This window comes from Megalobrama amblycephala, linkage group LG17, assembly GCF_018812025.1.
Source record: "Megalobrama amblycephala isolate DHTTF-2021 linkage group LG17, ASM1881202v1, whole genome shotgun sequence".
Lineage (NCBI taxonomy): Eukaryota > Metazoa > Chordata > Actinopteri > Cypriniformes > Xenocyprididae > Megalobrama > Megalobrama amblycephala.
In genome coordinates this window covers 33,258,525-33,280,418 of record NC_063060.1, presented here as the reverse complement: position 1 = coordinate 33,280,418, position 21,894 = coordinate 33,258,525, and the positions used below count along the sequence as shown (strand labels likewise).

General features: G+C 39.3%; 2 protein-coding genes and 1 long non-coding RNA gene across 4 annotated transcripts in view; 2 read left to right on the top strand and 1 right to left on the bottom strand.

Annotated features, from left to right (window-relative positions):
- Window positions 1-457: 457 nt before the first annotated feature.
- buc (bucky ball) lies at window positions 458-4,187 on the bottom strand. The gene is made up of 7 exons (XM_048164763.1): window positions 3,847-4,187; window positions 3,658-3,715; window positions 3,163-3,318; window positions 1,585-3,084; window positions 1,404-1,502; window positions 1,139-1,249; window positions 458-1,064 (listed from the first exon to the last, which is right to left on the bottom strand). The coding sequence occupies exons 2-7, from the start codon at window positions 3,662-3,664 to the stop codon at window positions 1,033-1,035; spliced, it is 1,905 nt and encodes a 634-aa protein (XP_048020720.1). The 5' UTR covers window positions 3,665-3,715; window positions 3,847-4,187; the 3' UTR covers window positions 458-1,032.
- Window positions 4,185-21,322, top strand: LOC125251677 (E3 ubiquitin-protein ligase RNF31). 2 transcript variants are annotated; one of them, XM_048164759.1, is made up of 24 exons: window positions 4,185-4,211; window positions 4,298-4,388; window positions 5,082-5,281; window positions 6,248-6,394; window positions 6,476-6,631; window positions 6,718-6,774; window positions 7,250-7,406; window positions 7,520-7,679; window positions 7,771-7,916; window positions 8,094-8,236; window positions 9,926-10,159; window positions 10,246-10,560; window positions 11,096-11,281; window positions 11,530-11,736; window positions 12,631-12,804; window positions 12,922-13,020; window positions 13,190-13,279; window positions 13,890-14,004; window positions 16,475-16,587; window positions 16,805-16,915; window positions 17,057-17,105; window positions 17,538-17,634; window positions 20,424-20,589; window positions 20,678-21,322. In XM_048164759.1, the coding sequence occupies exons 3-24, from the start codon at window positions 5,084-5,086 to the stop codon at window positions 20,726-20,728; spliced, it is 3,171 nt and encodes a 1,056-aa protein (XP_048020716.1). In that variant the 5' UTR covers window positions 4,185-4,211; window positions 4,298-4,388; window positions 5,082-5,083; the 3' UTR covers window positions 20,729-21,322. The 2 variants fall into 2 exon arrangements, with proteins under 2 accessions (XP_048020716.1, XP_048020715.1); XM_048164758.1 differs by lacking the exon at window positions 4,185-4,211 and having other exon boundaries at window positions 4,285-4,388.
- LOC125251686 overlaps window positions 4,874-21,894 on the top strand; it is a 258,619-nt gene continuing 241,598 nt past the window's right edge. Inside the window, exon 1 of the long non-coding RNA XR_007181064.1 lies at window positions 4,874-4,891. This is a non-coding gene — a long non-coding RNA (uncharacterized LOC125251686). The remainder of the gene's footprint in view (window positions 4,892-21,894) is intronic.

Below are 21,894 nucleotides of genomic sequence, written 5' to 3'. Positions count from 1 at the left end.
GGCAAACTTTTTTTTTGGGTAAATATAGTGATTGACAATTTCAGTTCCTTCTGTAAATATAAATATGGGCAGTTATACTCAGGGCAGCCATCATGTAGGCTATACATTTGACTAATCTAATAAGCCTTTTTAAACTAGTGAAGTCCACTTCACTAAATCAGTTCAACAGGTATCACTATTAGTCAGGAAATTTGAAAAGTGAGGACCTCACAAGCCCACATTTGCACACAAACACCATTTTGTGTATTTGGGGAAAGGTAGACCAACAACACAGCATTAGACTACAGTTTTTCCCCAAAGTTCACAACTAACAGATGCTGGAATCATGGAAGTCCAGACTAAGGATGTGACCCTCAAATTAGAAACACATGGACAGGATGGTCATGTGTTTCTAAAAAAAGGGGAAGGGGACAAAAAAAAAAAAAAAAAAAAAAAAAACCCACTTACTGGACACAGGTCAAGTGCAATGCCAAGACTTTAATGACACAATAACACTGTACAGCTAAATGGAGTTTTGCATGTCAACATTACACTGATGTATAAAAATGTCACAGTAATAAAAACAAAAGACATCTGTACTAAGAGTGGCCAAACTGCAGAATTGTCCACTTTATTTCTCATCCTCCCTTTTTTTTTTCCTTTTGCATCACCCCTTAAACCGGCTGCATCTCCAGTGTCAAAATGTTTTGAAACCGTCTCAGTGGGCCGGACCTTGACCATGCAGAAATTCAGAGCCCTTACCAGACAAGATCTACACCTCCCAGATCAAGGAACATGAGAAAGAGGCCTTGTAGGCATGGGTCAAGGCCTGGTCCAATGAGAGCAGTCTCAGCGTAATATTAAGATGAATGCATTGCACCCAAAATAGAAAAAGTCAACTTGAGCACTGGAAATGCAGCAAGGTGTACATCACTGTCATACTTTTCAGTTACATACAGTCAAGAACAGTGTCCATGTGTACATTCATAGTGAAGTGCGCATTTTACACAAGTTTAGGGTAATACATTAAGTATTACAGCAGTGCATAGTGGTTTAGTATCGTGTGCCTCTTTTCTTCATAGCACCTGATGGGACAAAGATGTTGCACAAATAAAAAGATTCAGAAGAAAATTTAACTTGTTTAAAACCCTAAACTCACCTCTGCCCCTCTGGCAGTAGGTAAATTCGGTCTCATCATAGTCATCGTATTCACTTCTTGGCCTTTGCTGGTGGATTGTCTTACAAGTCGGCCTTCTCAATGGAGTTCTCCCTTTAGAAGTTAAAAAAAAAAAAAAGAACAGTTTAAGTGACAAAGCATACTTGACACTTGAAGTGAATAAATTCAGAAGACTTTAGACATCTAGGCATGCATAGATGTCAACATTTTAAGTGTTTTATGTAATATAGAAATAAAGACATCCTACCTTGATCTTGAGGTCCACCAACTTGTCTCCAAGACCTTGGTTTGGCACCACAACTTGCCCAATTCTCTTGGTCAGACACAACACCCTCTCGCCGTCGTTCTAAAAATATTTTTACATGAGCTAACCACCTGACACCATTAGAATTTAAATGGGGGAGAAAAAAAAAAAAAAAAACCCTTACCATTACAAGGCCTGCACAAGGCACCCTTTTGAATTCTCTTATCTGCTTTAGCCAGAGCACCATACTCCTCACAAAACTCTCCTTTGGGATGCACCCGAGCCTGCTCACGTAGATCACAGCTCTCTTGGCCCTCGCACAGCAGCTTCCTGTGTCTGTGTTTGGCACAGTGATGCCCACAAGAGGGTAGTGCATGCCTACTACAACACTTCCTCTTGGAAACTCTCGGAGACTCGCAGTTACTCCGCACCTCTCCTTCAAGGTCATACTCGCAATCTTGATCAGACACCTCATTCCTCTCAAGATGGCTGTGCTCAGCCATCTTACACATTCCTACCTCATCCTGCAAGCTTGACCCGCAGCACACGCATGTTTTCTGGCAGACCGAGCAAGTTTTCTCCATGCTCAAGAGCTCTTTTCGGGAACGAATGGGCACGCCACTTTCAGCCAGCCTGCCACCACCCACATACACGTGTCCTGGAACAAGATCAAGATCCTCTACATCAGTGGAGAACATTTCATCTCTGGAGGAGAGTTCATCTATGGATGGACTCAAGACACTCTGGCGCTCTTGGGTCACCTGAGGGTAGTAGCTGTAGGAATATGCGCCTCCAATTGAGGAGAGATAGTTTTGTGGCGGCAACAGAGTAGATGGAGAATCAAAGTAAACAAGTGGGTCAATCTCTCGTTCAAGACTGAGGCCAGTTGTTGTCTTATTGCAGGGCAGGCGAAGTATTTGATACGGCAGGTCAAAGTCTTCAGAGAGCTTTATAAGAGGTTCCATAACTACAGCAGCATCAGTCAACACTATATTCTGCACCTGCTCGTCATCCGGTTTCTCAAAGTCGTGGCTCTCTGTTGGATCTGCAGTGATTTCGACACCACTACAAAACACATTGCCAGTTGCACTGGCTACAGACTTCCCATTTTGGCAGCACATTTCATCAGCAACACTCTGTTGGTCATCTTCCTCATTGGCATCCTCTTCCTCGTGGACAGAAGAACTGTCAAGGGGCAGCACATCTGACAACACACATTCATCCAGTCTACCCTGGCTAGACTCTGCATCATACGCAGAGTCACTGTAGGTTGTGGGCCTTGTGACCTGATTGACCTGCTCTTCCTTGCCTTCCTGAGAGGCAAGCTCCAACTTAGAGTCTTCATTTAAACAGGCCAACTTATCTCTCTGCACTACATCAGGGGTAGAGGAGACCACTTGCCCCTTGTCACCACCTTGTTCACAGGCCTTGAGACTCTCAATTTTGTCTATCAGTTTGTTGACTGAATCACTAGGATCTGTTTGGACCTCAGAACAGGCAGTCTCCCGGTGCATCCCTGCGTGTTGAACGTGGTGGCGGACGCGCAAGTCATAAGATGCAACAGAAGGATAATGGGGGTTGATTCTTCTGTAATCGATTGGCTGCATGGGTGCATGTGGAACCACATACCCAGGATACTGCATAAACTGATAAGGGGCCATGTAAGGACGGCCAAAGTGCAAAGCTAGAAGAAAAAAAAAAGAAAATTATAAGTGGAAATCTTCAACAATAAGCAATGCTTCATAAAACAGACAAAACTTACCTGGCCCTGGAAAGCCATAGTGGCCATATGGATTCATGGGCCATTGATACATGAAATAAGGCTGAGATGGTGGCTGAACATAGAAGAAAGGTCTAGTGTGGTTTACTGGATGGTGAGGTTGCCCAACTCCCATTGATTGTGAAGTGTTGTTTATGCCTAAAAAAAAAAAAAAAAAAAAACAACAACAAAGTATTTCACCAAGAAGTATTTGCCAGATATATAGATAATTTCAGTGTTCCTGTAGCTCAGAGGAACTAGCAATGCCAATGTCAAGGGTTTGAGTTCCAGGGATTACATTAACGGATTTAACTGTACAATAAATAATGATAATATCATCATCTGGTGTAAGGTGGTCTCCTCGCCTGTCCAGATGAGAAGTACGAGAAGTACAAACACACACACTCAAAATAAAGTCCCCACAACATAGGGCCACACACACCATCAAAAAGCAGTCAAAAACTTTCCTTTGGTAAGACAGAAGTTTGAGGATATTACCTTCCATTTCTTGTGAGGAGACGAAGAAAGACAGTACAGGATACAAAACACCGCAATACTGTAAAACGTGCAGAACTTTGATAGATTAGGCCAAACAACATCAGAAAAGGGCAAGGTCATCTTAAAATAAACAGGCATGTAATAGTACTGTCAAACGTAGCCTACTTTTACAATACAAAAACGACTAACCTTAGATGTGAAAGTGACAAAGTGGACTTAAATGTGTATAGAGCGAGAGCGACTAACTCTGTCTTTAAAGCTTTGCACTACAAATTTATAGATCATGCCTGTTTCCAGAGATCCACGTTAATGCAATCAAATTGCAGGGAGCAGGTGTACCCAATTTGTCCTATATTCAGCAAAACGCTCACGTCGGTTGTCATTACCATAAGCAGTTTAAAGTTATGCCTCTTACATCTCACATATAAAATAACTATCATATTATTATTACAATGTTGCTTAATATATCCCACAGTGTGATTTGTTTGGTATTACAATTAAATTTCACACGACTCAAACGTATTTTCTGTTATGACACTTCTTTTTACATTTCGGTAACTCTTCTTGTCAGTCATTCATCCCTCTTTTGTTTTGTACTCATGTATCCATTTACAAGATTTGTTTTGTTGATGAAATGCAGTTCGGGCGTCCTCACAGCGCCTCTATGCGGGTGTGTGTGTTTCAATTTTACGAATGAGTGAATGAAAACGCTGCTGCACTGTCAATACGCGGTAAGTATGTTAATATTCATCGACAGCTCATAAAATACTTAAGATAGTTGACTTCACAGTATTAACAGAGACTCATCTAGACGTTTCTCTGTAATGTCGCTGACGAGTTTTTGACGGTATTTCCTAAGCATTAGCCTGCTAGCGTACGACTATTCAATAGTAGCAGACGCTTTAAACCAAAGGTATATCTTTTATATCAATATGTAAACACGTCTGTCTGTACAGGTTATACAAATAACAACTAAGACCGTAAAACATCAGTATATCCAGAAATTGATATTTCATTTGGAAGAATGGGGTAGCTAATAAGCTTCGTGTGAGTTGTTATGGTTTCACTTTCCATTCACTAGACTGCTAGCGTTTTAGCTAACATGAATATGGTGAAAAACATCCATACAGGTTATTTAAATGACGTGACAGTCATTTATATCTATGAAATTTTAGCATTAACTGCAAATAAACGAGAAAATGACCCCGTATGTTTAACAAGTGAATCAACAGACGTGTTGTTGACTTGTTTATGCTTCAGACATGATAAATCAGCAAGCAACCTTGTTAAATGCCACTAAACTTTAACTATAAACCTAACTACAGTGTAGTTACTTTGTTTCCTGATGCTTTGGCATGAGAAACAATGGTTACAAGTAATTCAGGACTTGTGTGTTTTAAAGCTTTGTTGACTTTCACTTTCAGCTATGGCCTCTCTCAGTGATCAGCTGGAGGAGGTGAGGGTAAATGCGGAAGGCAGCTTATCTACTCCAGGTTCTGCCCAGGAGATGAGGGCAAGAGTGGCAGCCATGGCCAACATCCCTCTCCCACCCTCCAGCAAATATCGCAACATAGCTGCTGAAAGCATGCTGACGGAGAACGGTTGTGGAAATAACAGGAATGAGGTGAGAGCTGGTGTAATGATTCATTTTCCTCAGCAATCCAATGAGTGTATGATTGTAGATCAGGAAGCAAACGTTTGACCTTTTATGAACCAAACACTTGCACGTAGTGACCATAAACATTGACAAAAAGTCAAGTAGTGGATATTACGATAAAGTAACATTTCTATCATAAAACGGGCTACTTTTACATCTTACCCCGTACTCTTTCACTGTTAAAGCTGAAGGGTGTTTCCATTCATCTTCCAGTAAACCAACTTTTATCATCCCAACAAATTTGCAGGCCTGTGTACTCTCCATACAATTTAATGATGCAAAATATCAAAGAAAATACAAAGAAAAATCACTTTTAACCACAGAGTTGTAAGGTTTTGTCTTCATACACTTACATTTATGGATAAAGAATGTACCGTGAATCAATATTACATTAATGGAAAAATTAGCTTTTTTTATTTGGTTGGCCATCTCAATCATTTGGACATTGACAAATGCTGTTAGACCGCTTAGACATACCTGCCTAAACATCATTTTAAACTTTTTATCATCCTAACAACAAACAGAGAAGTGCATAATAGTGTGCAGCTGAGAAGTATCAAGAATTTGGTCATATCTGATCATTCGGGGTATTTTTCTATGGTATTAACAGCCCGGGGCGTATATATATATATATATATATATATATATATATATATATATATATATATATATATATATATATATATAGTAGGAATGAATGGGGTTATATTGGCAGTGTGAATGACTAACATAAAGCGCATAATAATGCATAGCGCTGGGTAATCTGTCACCGTTTCCTCATGTGTTTCATAAGAATTGGTCCTGTTTCCACTCATTTGTATGCACATAACATATCTTCCTAGTTCATTTTTACCAACTGTTGTTGTTTTTAGGTTGTAATGTATTTGTGCTCATACTATTCTGTTGTACATTAATATCTTCTAATCCTTTTAGTCCCTCAGCCTCCTACAGAAACTTTCCACTGCTCTTAACATCTTAGAGAAGTATGGTTCCAATCTTACCAACCCCAACAGGCCGAAGTACTGGCGTACAGTCAAGTACAACAACCCTGTCTTCAGGACGACCGTAGACTCTATTCAGGTGTGTGGTGGATAAAATGATGAGGCTTGTTTTGTAAACCATTCAAAATATCTGCAATTACTATTATTTATCTTTTTTTAGGGTGGCAGAGCAGTACTTAACCTGTACGGCTACACCAATCAGCAGCAAGATGGTTTGAGCTTTCCTGATGATGTTGTCCAGCCAGATGTTGGCAAGGTGGCGTCAGTGACTCTTGAGGTCATGTGCCTCCGTATGGAGCTTGACATGCTAATCAAGGTCTGAGGCTGTAAAGTATAAGCATATAATGAGTTCATGACAAATGAACGCTAAGCTCACATATAGAGTTTTTTCCTTTTCTGTAGGGTACCCATCCTCATCCAGAGTTTTTTGAAAGACTTATTCCCTCCCTCACTGTGCAGGTACAGTTTTTTTTTTCTATAAATGAATGACTTTTAATTTGATCTAAAGTGACAGTAAAGACATTTAATGTATAATGTTACAAAAAAAATTATATTTCAAATAAATGTCTTTTGAACTTTCTACTCATGAAAGAATCCCGGAAAAATGTAACAGAAATATTAAGCAGCACAACTGTTTTCAACATTTTCTTGAGCACCAATCAGCATATTAGAATGATTTCTGAAGGATCGTGTGACACTGAAGACTGGGGTAATGGCTGCTGAAAATTGAGCTTTGGCATCACAGGAATAAATTAATTTTTTTAAATGCATTGAAATCAGTTTGTAAAAATTAATCAGATTAATGCAGCCTTGGTCAGTTTAAGAGACTTCTTTCAAAAACATCTTACCACATTTAGAGGAAAGTGTTTCTTTTAGATTTCTTAGCTTTTTTGCAGGTCACTTAAACACATTGTTCATATAATTGTCTGTACAGGATGATGAGGGAATCAGCACAGATGCAGTTGCCTTCTCTCCTAGTGAGAAACCATGGGAAAAACAACCTCCCTCATCTGTGTCTACTCCTCCTCAGCCTAAATCTCCATTCAGTCAAGCTCTTGCTCTCTCTTCTCTAGTGCCCTCTAAACAAACTGGTAAAGACATCTTGTTTATCAGCCCTGGCTTTGCTTTTAATGAATATCTTTTATTGTGAGTGTCCACTTTTATTGTTTCCATTCCATTTCACTGATTTCCAATTGCTTTGCAGAAAGCTGCACCATATGTGGCATCTTTCCAGTATCTGCTCACTGCCCCACCTGCACTCAGCGGCTGTGCACAGAATGTGACCGATTGTATCACTCCCATTCAGGACGGTCCACACACATCAGGATCCCTGTGACTTCCTCAAAAGCCATAAAACGGCTCAGGTTAGCACTGAGCAATCTAAAAGGTTGAGAGAACATGTTTGTGTAGAGGATTTTGTTAAACAAATCTGCATGTCTTTATTTCTTTCCTTAGCTCATCACTGTCAACATGGCAGTGTAAATACTGCACTACAGTAAATACGATGCAGCAGGTTTTGTGTGAGACCTGTGAACGACCCCGTCTGTCCTCTTCTGCTCCATCTCTACAAGAGGAGCCATCACAGCCTTCTACAATATCTGGTTAGTATGTACATTCCTTTTTTTTTTTTACTGTCACTTTTTCAAAACTAAATGGACTATCTATCCTGCTTGGCCTTTTGAAATATCAAGTTGGTCATTCAAACTAACAAATAAACATCTACATTTGAATATCATTGTGTTAATTCTGGTGTTTTGTGTATCACTTTTGCCAATTAGAGTGGCAGTGTAAAAGCTGTACAGTGGTGAATGCAGGCAGCAGCATTCTATGCGAGGTGTGTGATCGCCCCCGTCTGGCCACCCGACCTCCTGTCGCACCCTCACGTCCGACCCCCTCTGCCACAGGACTACTGGACAGCCAGGTGCCGCTATCCAGTACATTCCAGATGCAATTTCCTGGTTTTGTTTCAGGACAATGTTATCTTAACACTACACTGTGTTCCAAATTATTATGCAAGTGACATATCAGTAGGATTTCAGTACAATAAACTCTCAGATTTTAGTTTTTCTAAGAAAGTGTTTGTTTATTTATCCATGTCTTTTTAGATAACTGGTATCAGTCTCAGACAAAATAATTTGCCAGGTCTACTTGGGTAAATGGAAACCCTACTTAGAGGTTGTTCCACATTATTAAGGAAGTCACAGTTTTCATGCAATATGGGGAGGAAGAAAGATCTTTCTGAAGATGAAAAGCATGAAATGGTGTAATGTTGTGCAAAAGGCATGAAAACAACTAATATTGTGTGAAAACTGAATGGAGATTATCGAATTATCATAAGATTTGTGAGTGATTTAGAGCACAGCAGAACTTGGTCAGATAAAGGCTTATTAAGGAAAGCTCCTTTCAAAAAATGTATTGTATTAAAAGGGAAGCTATATATATATATATATATATATATATATATATATATATATATATATATATATATATATATATATATATATATATATATATATAAAAATGCTGGCTGGCAGTTGTGCGTAAAGAAGGAAGGAAGGTCTCTGAGGGTGTCAAAATGACTTCATCAAGATATGTGAAGTTCATAACTGGCCATTTTCAGCTATGGTATAAAAAGGAGGATAGTGCCTTCTGAAATACTATTCACTATGTGCTATCCAATGCTGCAAAAAACACCACAGCAATAAAAATGTTTGAAAATGTATTTCTACACCCACTGTAAATGTTTCTCTTTGTCAGGTTTGGTTAGAGGTGACTAAAATGCAATTTTACACATAACTGCCAGCCTGCATGGAGAGGTTCTCAAGACTCCAGAGACACCAGCAGCTTCAAATACCTGTTTGCTACTCAACACTGGCTTTTTTATAGCTGCCCTTTTAATACAATTAACTTGTCTGACAGAAACTTTCCTTAAGCCTTTATCTGACCGAGTTCTGCTGTGCTCTAAAGCACTCACAAATCTTATGATAATTCGATAATCTCCATTCAGTTTTCACACAATATTAGTTGTTTTCATGCCTTTTGCACAACATTGCACAATTTCATGCTTTTCATCTTCAGAAAGATCTTTCTTCCTCCCCATATTGCATGAGAACTGTGACTTACTTAATAATGTGGAACAACCTCTAAGTAGGGTTTCCATTTACCTAAGTAGACCTGGCAAATTATTTTGTCTGAGATTGATACCAGTTATCTAAAAAGACATGGATAAACAAACAAACAAACACTTTCTTAGATAAACTGAAATCTGAATTCCTACTGATGTCACTTGCATAATAATTTGGAACACAGTGTATTTTAAAGTGTATAATTTCTGTGTTAATTAAATGATCCATGTTGCAAAAAGTAATGTAAACACTCCTCCAATGTTCATTAAATAGGCAGTTCAGCTTTATAAACTTAGATCTGTTTTATGCCGCTAGTGGTGTACAACTTAAAACACATCACTTTTAATCTATGCATATATTTAACATTCATTAACTGACTAGCACATTCTGATATGTCATTGCAAATGAAATGAGCATCATGCTGAGTTTTATACTGAATACAGGTTCCTGTTTTGACTCCTTTTTTTTTTTCTTCTCTCATTTAGTGGGTTTGCCAGTTTTGTACGTACGTCAACCACACACCATCAACCGTATGCGAAATGTGTTGTCTTTCAAAATCAGAACCTGCCCCATCACCCTCTAAGCCCCTCCCACTCTCACCAGTCAAGGACGTTACGCCACTTTCAGCCACACCTAAAGTCATGCCCACTGAGGACCCTGATTTGAAAAGGCAAAGACTGATGAGGGAGGAAGGGCTTAAACTTATTCAGCTCATTCGTGTAAGTCTGAGTTTGTATCGTCGTTGTAGCCTGGGCATCATTCTCAGAATCTTACAAGCATCCTTATTGTCTCTGTCTTTTCTCAGGAGGGAGAGAAGAAAGGAGTGAGCCCAGAGGAGGTGTATACCAGCATGTGTGTGTCGGGAAACAGTAACGTAATGCCGTATGATTGGCTGAAGGCAGAGCTCCCGCATGTGCTCGACGAGATCTGTGTGATGGCTGCGTCCTGTCAGCAAGAACCCAATGCACAAACAAATTCTTCAGGGGGGAACGATGGCCAGGATGGGCAAAAGAGCAATGCTGTGCCCTTGTCCAGAGCAGAAGCCAAACGGGCCTGGCTGACAGCAGGGGGCGATAATGAGAAGGCTGTCAGACAGGCTCTCAGAAACCGCAGAGTTAAAGTGAGTTCTTGACAATCCATCCTTGTGCATCCAGTCATAGTAAAGAGAAGTACTGATTGACTATATATGACTTTTAATTTTGAGGATTTTATTTGTGTTTATAGATCTTTCAAAATAGTCAGTGGTGTAACTTTAAAATGCTAACAATACAATTGAAGGGATGGGGGGAAAAGACAGCTGAAATTGCTTGCAGAAACTTTGTCAAGCTGTGTCAAGTAATTATATTTTGGTAAGACTTTATATTTAAATAAATGATCTTTATTAGATCTCAAAATGAATAACCATTTTCCATATTGTACATTATAATGTTGTGATTCCTAGTTTTTAGTGTTTTATTTGTATTTATTTTGAAAATTAATATAATTAAAATTTTACATTTTAATGGCATAAAATACCTTTTTATATAATTAATACTTAATATATCCAGGTTATTGGCCATAACATGAACATATTTATAAGCTTATCCATATAGGCCGAAATGGCAAATCCGTGTATTCTAAGTAAATATGACATTTTGTCTGTTTCTGTTTGTTAGGTAAAAGAGCTTGGCTCTCTGGGCTTTAATGATGTGACCCGCTGTGAAGAAGCCCTGAGGCAGAGCGGAGGGGATGTGAGGGGGGCTCTCGTTCTGCTGCAGCGCCCTTTACTGGAGCCATTCCATCAGCGCATGTGGAGCGACGAACCAGAGCCCCCCATTGACATCAACCATCCAGATAAACAGGTGACTGGCCTTTTACCATAATGCAGCTTCACTGAGACAACAGCATTGCTTTAATTCTCACCACTTGATGTGCCAAACAGTCTTTGCAGTTTATTCTTTATCATGTTTTATGTGATCATTTTTTTTTTTTTTTATCCTTAACTTATTGCATAATGCTGGCTGCCGAAGATATTCAAGGTGGTCAGTAGTAAACTGAATGTTATGTTATCAAACATTACTAAAGTTACTTATCCTCTGTCTGTGTTAAGCATGTTTGCCGTAGACTGCTTGCGGTGTTTGAGCTACCCAGCTGGGGGCGCTGTGAGCTGGTTCTGTCTTTGCTGCGGGACCCTTCAGCTACATACACACTGGAGGACGTGGTTCAGGCCGTGCGTGAATCACCCGACCGGGACTTCATTCGCCGCGTGCTGAACAAGGAATGCCCCATCTGCCTGTCGGTTTTTCCCCACAGCAAGGTACTTTGCATCAGCTCCTCCTTTATGATAGGCTCTGAATCTTGCACTTTTAGTGAAAGTGCACGCACATTAGGACTAGTGAGTAGTGAGCACACTGCTTACTGTGGACACACACACCCAGAGCAATGGGCAACCATTTTGCTGTGGTGCCCGGGGTTGGTTGCAGTTGGGGTTAGGTGGTTTGCTCAAGGGCATCTCAGTCATTTCCTGACGATAATGAGAATCGAATCTGCAACCTTTGAGTTAACAGTCTGACTCTCTTACCATTAGGCTACTATTGAACTATTGACTACTATTGAAGTCAGTGGGATCAGCAACAGTTTGGTTACCAATATTGAAACAACATGCGGGCAACAGAATTTTCATTTTTGGGTGGGTTATCCCTTTAAGCCGGGGACACACCTAACGATTAGCTGAAACATTCTAAGACTGAACTGAACACACATACCGATTGTTTCCTTCGACTTGAGCTGATTTATATACTCACACATGGAATTTGAACACCGACTGTAATCGCAGACTGAACGCAACTGGCTCTGACTGGACGCGTTTGAGCGCGATCAGCCATAAGTATCAATTTACATTCATAATCAGCCTTACAATCGTTAAGTGTGTGCGCGGCTTTAACGGGATAAATCACCCAAAAAATCATCCTCAAGTGATCATTTACTTGCCATTGTGTTGTTCCAAACCTGACTTTATTTCTTCTGTAGAAAACATTTTGAAAAATTTCTACTTTTTAAACAGTTTATATTGCATGGAGCCCAGTCTTACTGGGTCCTTTTCACAAATGAGCTCTAAATGGAAATGCTATTACATTTTTGGCAAATATATGTGTGAAAGCACCTTACATTGAGTCAGGAGTCTATTTTTTGGTGTATTTTTCTGTTTTAGATGCAGTCGCTGACATCGTGCCAGTGCTCTGTGTGCTGTGGGTGTTTCAAGCAGCATTTCACCATAGCGGTGAGGGACAAGCACATCAGAGACATGGTGTGTCCTGTCTGCACAGAGCCTGACATCAATGACCCTGAGCACCTTAACAGCTACTTCTCCACTCTGGACATACAGGTACTGCAAAAGAGCAAAAAATAAAGATGGTCAGTTCAGCAGTGGGACTTAACTGGGCTTCAAGCTACTAACTCTGATATCTGAAACAATCGTGTGTGTGTGTGCATGACTTCCCAGCTCAGGGATTGTCTTGAAGCAGACGTGTATGATCTCTTCCACAAGAAGCTTACTGAGCAGGCTCTCATCAAGGACCCGAAGTTCCTGTGGTGCAGCCATGTGAGTGACACTGCACTTCCTTACTGTCTCAGAGATAGCACTTTCGTACTCGAACAGCTGTAGTTTCATTCTAGAGCATTTTACAGTGAGCTGAAAAGAGGTGCATGATGTGAGGTGTCTTTATGTTTGCAACTTGTGCATCTCTTTTACTCTTATCTCATTCCCACAGTGCTCATATGGCTTCATCTATGACGGTGATCAACTCAAGGTCACCTGTATGCAGTGCAGGAAAAGCTTCTGCGCTCAATGCAAAAAACCGGTAAGCATTTTCACAAAGCAAGAAACAGATTTGCGGTGACCTTGCATGAATATTGGAGATGAGCGTTAGTGTTGGGGAGTAATTCAAAGTAGCGACACTATCAACTCGCCTATGTTTTTCAGCAGTATGACAGTAGTCAGCAGCTTTAAAATAGTGTCGCGTTTGCAATAACAGATTACGTTTTCCATCAAATCTGAAACAAACTATTTATATGTAATGAGAGAAAAACTGATTCGGTGTATCCAAAACGAATTCTCTCATATGTACGTGTAATGACGTAAAGTCTGATTCATTGTAGTAAATCATTCATCCGAAACAAACACTCTCATATGTATGTGCAATAAAAGAAAGTCAAAGATTCATTATGGTGAATTGTTTTGTGGAACTGACTTATGTCCCTATGGAGCATTTTCGTTCTTCTTTATTTGAATATTTAGTGTAATGCTGCTGTTATTACAGTGTTTTTTACTATACATTAAGGTGTATTTTGTATATATTTATATCAACTTAGATGCTATCACCTTAATTGATATTATTCATTAATTAAAAATGAACAAATCCTCCACTGAATGATGGTAGTGAGTGTCTTGCTCTCTGTCTCTCTCTGCAGTGGGAGCCGCAGCACGTGGGGCTCTCATGTGAGCAGTTTCAGCTGTGGAAGCGAGAGAATGACCCTGAGTACCAGAGGCAGGGTTTGGCTGGATACCTGCGTGACAATGGGATCAGTGAGTCGCCTTTTGAGCTTCTCTAGAAACCTGTCAGATCTGTCTGTCATTGAGTGGTGCAATAAATAGGCAAATAAATAAAAATCAATGAGTTAATATATATAATGGGTAATTGGATATTTTTGTGGTAATAAAAATAGACCTATGTCTTTAAAATGACAATGAGGCAAGAATATTTGATTCAAATAAAGCATCAAATGCAAGTAATCATATGGTTTTATAGAACACTGTTAAAATACATAATATACATATAAAGAATCATCTTAAAGGGTTTGACGAGAATACTTTTTGTGCGCCAAAACAAAAACAACGACCTTATTCAACAAATTTGTCTCTCTTGTCATTCTGCTATGCTATTTATGTTGCAGCGCTTCCAGGTTCTACGTCAGAACACCGGCTCAGTATTGACATATCAGCGTTTGGGCATAAACACGGAAGCTTTGCACCGTAGTAGCGTGGAAGGATGACAGGGGAGAGACGAATTTGTTGAATAAAGTCATTATGTTTGGTTTTTGCACAGAAAAAGTATTCTCATTGCTTCATAACATTAAGGTTGAACCACTGTGGTCACATGGACTATTTTAAAGGTGGCCTAGAATTAAAAATTGAATTTACCTTGGCATAGTTGAATAACAAGAGTTCAGTACATGGAAATGACATACAGTGAGTCTTAAACACCATTGTTTCCTCCTCCTTATATAAATCTCATTTGTTTAAAAGACCTCCGAAGAACAGGCGAATTTCAACATAACACCGACTGTTACGTAACAGTCAGGATCATTAATATGTACGCCCCCGATATTTCCATATGCCAGCTCATATTCAAGGCATTAGACAAGGGCAGGCAGTATTAACGACTGGATGTGCACAGATGAATCATCAGACTAGGTAAGCAAGCAAGGACAATAGTGAAAAATGGCAGATGGAGCAATAATAACTGACATGATCCATGATATCATGATATTTTTAGTGATATTGGAAATTGTCTTTCTAAATGTTTCGTTAGCATGTTGATAATGTGCTGTTAAATGTGGTTAAAGTTACCATCGTTTCTTACTGTATTCACGGAGACAAGACTGTTATTTTCATTTTTTAAACACTTGCAGTCTGTATAATTCATAAACACAACTTCATTCTTTATAAATCTCTCCAACAGTGTGTAATGTTAGCTTTAGCCACAGAGCACTATCAAACTCATTCAGAATCAAATGTAAACATCCAAATAAATACCATACTTACACGATTAGACATGCTGCATGATGAACACTTTGTAAAGGTCCATTTTGAGGGTTATATTAGCTGTGTGAACTTTGCTTATGCTGTTTAAGGCAAGCGCGAGCTCCGGGGGCGGGGAGCACGAGAATTTAAAGGGGCCGCAGCCTGAATCGGCACATATTTAATGATGCCCCAAAATAGGCAGTTAAAAAAATGAATTAAAAAAAATCTATGGGGTATTTTGAGCTGAAACTTCACAGACACATTCAGGGGACACCTTAGACTTATATTAGATCTTTTGAAAACACGTTCTACGGCACCTTTAAAGATGTCTTTAGTACCTTTCTGGACATTGAATGTGGTAATTTCATTGCTTTCAATGGAGGATAAAAAAACCTCTTGGATTTCATCAGAATATATTAATTTGTGTTCCAAAGATGAACAAAGGTCACTGAGTAATTAATGACAGAAATTTCATTTTTGGGTGAAGTAACCCTTTAAGTTACATTACATTATGTATTATAACAAATGCCTGCAGAGGGCGCCAGCGGCCTGATGTTGTTACACTTTATAGCAGGTCAAATCCTAATGACATTTCATTCAAATGTTCACTTAATCTCTAATATTTGGCCACTTCTCTAAGGTAGAAATGCTACAGCCACTGCAATTTCTTGAACAAGAATTTGTGAACATCAAAACATGCAAACTCAGAGCAAGGGTTTGAACTTTTATTTTGAAATCGCGCTCTCGTCCGTGGAATGCGCCACTTCCGGTATTTTGCCGGCTGTTTGACACGGGTAAATTGCAATCGAGGATTTTTTTTTTTTAAATCGAGTACTCGAATTTAAATTGAAATATTTATAAGGCTGTCACAATTCAGCCTTATAAATATATCAATTTATATACAAATATGTACATTTAAATGCAGTATATACAAAGGATTTATGGAACATTTGTTTTAGTTTTATGTTGCCATGTATGGCTGTGTATTTGTTAACAGTTACAGAACAGGAAAAGGATGCCTTGGATTTACAAGGATTTCTGCATAAATTGTTCATATTTTACAGTAGTCAGTTTAATTATATTCTTGACAATAGACAAACACAGACTGCTTGACTATGTAAATTATGTTTTCATGTTTTTATCCGAATGCAAATGTAAATATCCTCAGTATAAGGTGGGAAAAACTGTCACACAGCCCATTCTTTCGGTCATGCAGTGCTTTTATCTACTGATCTTTATGTCTGTTTTGCAGCTTGTCCTAACTGTAGGTTCCAGTATGCTCTGGCCAGGGGCGGCTGTATGCACTTCAGTTGTTCCCAGTGCAGGTATCAGTTCTGCAGTGGATGTAACAACCCCTTCCACTCAGTGAGTTCCTGTCTCGTCTTGTTGTCCTAGGATTGTTTGTGTCTATTTGTAGCTTTATGTACATGTTATACGGCAGTGTATGTAACTGTGATATTCAGTTTGAATCCAGCTACAGTTGGGCTAAAAGTAGCAGCCTTCTCCGGAGCACAGTTTCTTCTTTTCTTTTTATTCATCCACTTTTTTTTTCTCACACTCTTTCTCACTCCTTCTCTGGCAGAAGTGTGCAGTGAACCAGTGTACTGTGACAGGTCTGCATGCCCATCACCCCAGAGACTGCCTCTTCTACCTCCGAGACTGGGAGCCTGCCAGGCTTCAGGCCTTGCTGCAGGTACACACACACTCTCGCTTTAATACAGGCACGCACATTTCCTCCTACACATCCACACGCACACCACTTGTGTGCCAAGGTTGGTTGTGAAAAATCACTTCTCATCTCTATCGTTTTTATTTTGAATACTTGTTTCCTCAGAAAAAGGCGGTGAACTACAATACTGACACTGCAACAGGAGCACAGACTGGTATGTCTTATTAAAGCTTTATTTGTTTGGTTAATTCTGACTATGTGGCCATATTTCCCCCTTAGTGCTTCTGTAATCTGTTTGTCTGTGTCTGTCTCTTCATATAATTTGTCTGTCTCTGTCTTAAAGTCTAGTTTGCTTCCAATTTCACTCTTTATCTCAACTGCCCAGTGGAACAAAATCGCTTTTACAGTAATGAAAGCCTAAAAGCTGAGCATCATAAAGCAATGCACTGTTTTCCTACAAAAACAGCCATCCAATTACCGCTTCTCAGACCAAGGCTATATTTGTACCATGAAATCGTTGTCAAACACACACATACACCTACTCCTTACAGCTTTATTTCACACTCTGTTCCACTTCTCTTTACTGAAAATATCTCCCTCCAAAACTGCCTTTTTCCAAAATGCATCCTTGCGTTATTTGCATCAGGTGTGTGCGGAGTGATTGAGCAGAAAGATGAAGGGCCTCGTCCGACTGATTCGCCGTGTGGGGCTCAGACTCAGCCGGGACAGGCGGGACTCTGCGAGTGAGTAACATGGTTGTTACCATGTTGACTTCTCCCTGTACTCTCAAATCTCTCAAACTCATCTCAGTTTTGTTGGCATTGCCGTTGTCTTGTAGGGATTAGAAAAAGTACCTGAGTACTCAAAAAAATCACAACCCAATTGCGTGATTTAACTCTATAACATTTCACACTAATCAAAATTCAGTAACAATACACAAACATGTTGAAGTGGGGTATTGCTGATGTATTTTACATTGTAGAATAAATTTGAAATTCACAAACTTTATTTCAGGCATTTAACCAAAAACCCATTTAACAAAAAACCCAATGACAATGCAAACTAATTTTTTGGCTTTAGGATTCATTCCTACAGCACTCTTTAAAGGATTAGTTCACCCCAAAATGAAAATTCTGTCATTAATTACTCACCCTCATGTTGTTCCACACCTGTAAGACTTTCGTTCATCTTCGGAACATAAATGAAGACCTTTTTGGTGAAATCTGACAGCATTCTGTCCTTCTATAGATTGCCTTTGCAACTTGATCTTTAATGTTTCAAAAAGTTCATAAAGAGATCATAAAGCTAATCCGTATGGATCGAGCGGTTTAGTCCAAATTTTCTGAAGAGACTCAATCACTTTTTATGATGAACACATTTAATTTAGGCTCTCACTCACATATAAACCTTTATCAGCAAACTTAAGCCATGTTTCCACTGTAATTAGCTGAAACAATTTGTCCCAGGAACTTTTTTCCCCCAGACCTGTTGCTGTCTGCGTTTCCATTGCAGTCAAAAGTACCGTGAAGAACCTTGTCGTCGGTCCATCGGTCGTATTTTTTAAACTCCATTGTTGATTTGAATAGCAAACAACTCTTACTGGTGGTTGAAATAAAATGCTGCGTGGAGTCAACCAATCAAAATGCTGCATGAACTCAACCAATCAGCATGTTCAGCATCCAAGTCCCACCCCCGGCTAAAAACAGATGCTTAACCGAACTTGAATGATGTACAAGAACAAACCTCTTCTGGAAGCTCGAACATGCTGCGTAACACACGAGAATGAATGTCACTGGTTATGCAGCATGTTTGAGTTTCCGCAAGAGGTTTGTTTTCATGCGTCATTCAGGTTCAGTTGAGCTTTTGCTTATGTTCGCTGATCAAGGTTTATATGCGAGTAAAAGCCTAAATTAAATCTGTTCATCATATAAAGCGATCGAGTCTCTTTAGAAAATTTAGACAAAATCGCTCTATTCATATGGATTAGTTTTCCGATCTCTTTATGAACTTTTTGAAGCGTCAAAGATCAAGTTGCAAAGGCAGTCTATAGAGGAATAGAATGCTGTCAGATTTCATCAAAAAGATCTTCATTTGTGTTCCGAAGATGAACAAAACTCTCACAGGTTTGGAACGGCATGAGGGTGAGTAATTAGCGACCAAATTTTCATTTTGGGGTGAAGTAACCCATTATGATACAAGCTCCAACACATTTTTAAATAGAGGGTATGCACGTGACGTCACCGTCGACCGTTACGACTGCGGTCACGGCCACTGAGTGGCAAAAGACTGAAGGGGCTCGCACACCGGACGCGAAGCTCAGCGCATCGCCACGTCTTTAAAATTCGAACGCATTGTTTTAGAACTAGTGTACGCACACCGGCGGCGACATTCGGCGCCTGTCCGCGGCGCCCAGCTACGACTCAGAAAAAAATATAAAACAATGCGTTCGAATTTGAAAGACGTGTCGCGGCGCTGAGCTTCGCGTCCAGTGTGCGAGCCCCTTGAGCAGCAGCATTGGTTTTCGCCGTGTATGTCGCGAAAAACACACAAAACACATCCAAAACGTGAAAGAGCTTTGTGACTGACTGTACAAATAGCTTTGACACAAACCCTGAGGTATATATTTAAAAACTGCAGAAAGCAACAGGGAAAAAAGCAAATGGATCACTGCATTTCACAGAAACAGCTCGACTCCAGGCAGAGAAAGATGTTTTAGTTATCATTTTGTGTCAAATTATTGGATTTTGAGGTAAAATCATACCGTATATATTGTATTGTTATATATTACCATCTTATATTCTGCATAATTGGGTGTTTTTAAATAAACAACACTGACAAAAACTATACTATAAAACTATATATGTTTTAGGGCTGGACAATATGATGATATAACATTGATATAAGTGATTACGCGGATTTAAACCTACCGATATTGTAGTTATATAAAATATTCACAGGCAGATTTGCTTTGTGTCTCCCCGCCATCGAAATCGGGCACATATAAATGTCAGGAAACACGACTCCAGGCTGCATGTCAATATCCATGGATTAGGTTTATTTGACAAGTTGTAAGGAACACATTCAATTCCAACCTTTAGTGTAATTCGTTAGTTTTACTCGCGTTTTCGCAGTTTCCCCTGTTAAATCCAGTCACGCAGCAGGTTCTTTTGCCACTCAGTCCAGCTGAGGGAGCGCGTTTTCGGCGGGAAAGTGACGTCGATGCATACCCTATATACTTGGCAACTAGTGCAAATGCTAATATGCAATAAAACATTTAAATTGTCACATTGTGAGTGAACAATTAGGAAGATCAAATGTGACCTGAAATTGTAATCATGTTTGAATTTTGACCACAATCTGTATAGTCATAAGTGGGATTGATGAGACACTGGAAAAACAGCAAGATGCGTTGCAATGGCCAAAGACATCTGATGCTGTAAATAGAAGAAATATGATAGTCTACTTGACAAGAAAAAATGACACATGCCTCTCCCTACTTTTTAGACGTAATTAAAATAGTGTTGTGTTTCAGGAAGCATTATCGAGAATACCTTGTCAGCCTCATTAACGGACATTCTATCGACCCCGCCCTCCTTTACGCTCATGATGAGCTGATTGTGGCCTGCAGGAGATACCATGTGGATGTGTCACAGGGGGAAGGAGAAGATGAGAGAGCATACTATGCCAGACTGCTTAAGGTGGGCTGATGCTGTCCTTTCTTCAGTCTATAAGCATGACCTATTTTTGGTACAGTTATCAAACTCTTTCTTTACCTCACATCTGCAGAAACTCATGGATGACGTGCCACTGGGTGACAAGGTCCTTCGCAAGAAGTGAAGACATTTTACTTTGTTCATTTAACCTGTGCTGACTATTTTAACCACGTGCTGAGAGGCAGACAGAATTTTAAACACAGTGCTTCCCTGTTCTCAATGCGATGTCGTTGCACACATTTGCACAATGCACACACTGGTTTCTGTTTTCTTTTTCTTTAAGGTTTTGTGATGGGAAATTCTTACTTTTAATCATGTTTTGATTTTAATCACCCTCTAAGAGCATTATAGCTGTAGCTTGATAATTAAAAAAACATAACAAAAAAAGACTAAGATAAAACACTTTGACAGCTATAATGAAACCATTTATGGTTTCTGTGAATGCTTATAAATGAGTTTTATATTTCATTGGGTAAATTTTAAAATTAAACCGACAAAAATTGTAAAAAAAACAACAACAGCATTTTATATGATTTTATGAGTGAACTTTCAGTTGATTGTACCTCAGGCTGTTTATTCAACCAAATTAAACCAGAAACAAAATCTGCACATTGATGGGTGTTAAAAGACGAGCAATCAAAGTAATAATGGCAAGTACTTTTAATTGTGGGTCTATGTGTACATATATATGATTAAACATAATTTATAAAATGTTGAATCTGGTGAGTCTTTGTGTTTCAAAGAGAACAAACTGATCAATAAGCGTTTATAAGCAAAGCGGTAAAACCACCAGTCATGTTGATGTCACTCGGTCACCATACAATCTCTGAGATCGGAGCCCTTAAAACACATATTTGCTCATCTCTGTATAAGTCTTAAAGCCATTTACAGTGGGGTTGTAGTCAGGGAAACACTGATCAGATGCTATTTTTAGTCTGAGGACATTTGTGCAGCCAGATATTCCTGAATTTATGAATATCATTTTTGACACACATGATCATGGAAGAGCGCTAAGCATTTTAACCAGAAATTATAAGCACACAATGAGAAAGTCAATGATGTTTTTAAGAGGTCATTATTCTTGGCAATGAGAATTACATGCACTGTAAAGTTTTATGATGCAGATTGGTCACACATGCAGCGATTGTTTTTTTTTTTTTTAAACCGTATTTGTTGCCTTAAATTTATCACTTTAAAATTCAGCTTACCTATATAACATATAATGCTTTATTTTGCTGAGGTTCACCAATGGCGGGTTCTTCAGACGCACACTTAACCTCTCAGCTGTGA

Bases quoted from the DNA above. Each gene is read 5' to 3' on its own strand.
- buc (XM_048164763.1), bottom strand. The intron at 1,250-1,403 runs GTAGGATGTCTT...TAACTTCTAAAG, and splicing joins TGGTGGACCTCAAGATCAAG to GGAGAACTCCATTGAGAAGG. The intron at 1,065-1,138 runs GTGAGTTTAGGG...TTGTCCCATCAG, and splicing joins CTACTGCCAGAGGGGCAGAG to GTGCTATGAAGAAAAGAGGC.
- LOC125251677 (XM_048164759.1), top strand. From the start codon at position 5,084: ATGGCCTCTCTCAGTGATCAGCTGGAGGAGGTGAGGGTAAATGCGGAA. The intron at 6,775-7,249 runs GTACAGTTTTTT...TTGTCTGTACAG, and splicing joins TTCCCTCCCTCACTGTGCAG to GATGATGAGGGAATCAGCAC. The intron at 12,805-12,921 runs GTACTGCAAAAG...ATGACTTCCCAG, and splicing joins TCTCCACTCTGGACATACAG to CTCAGGGATTGTCTTGAAGC.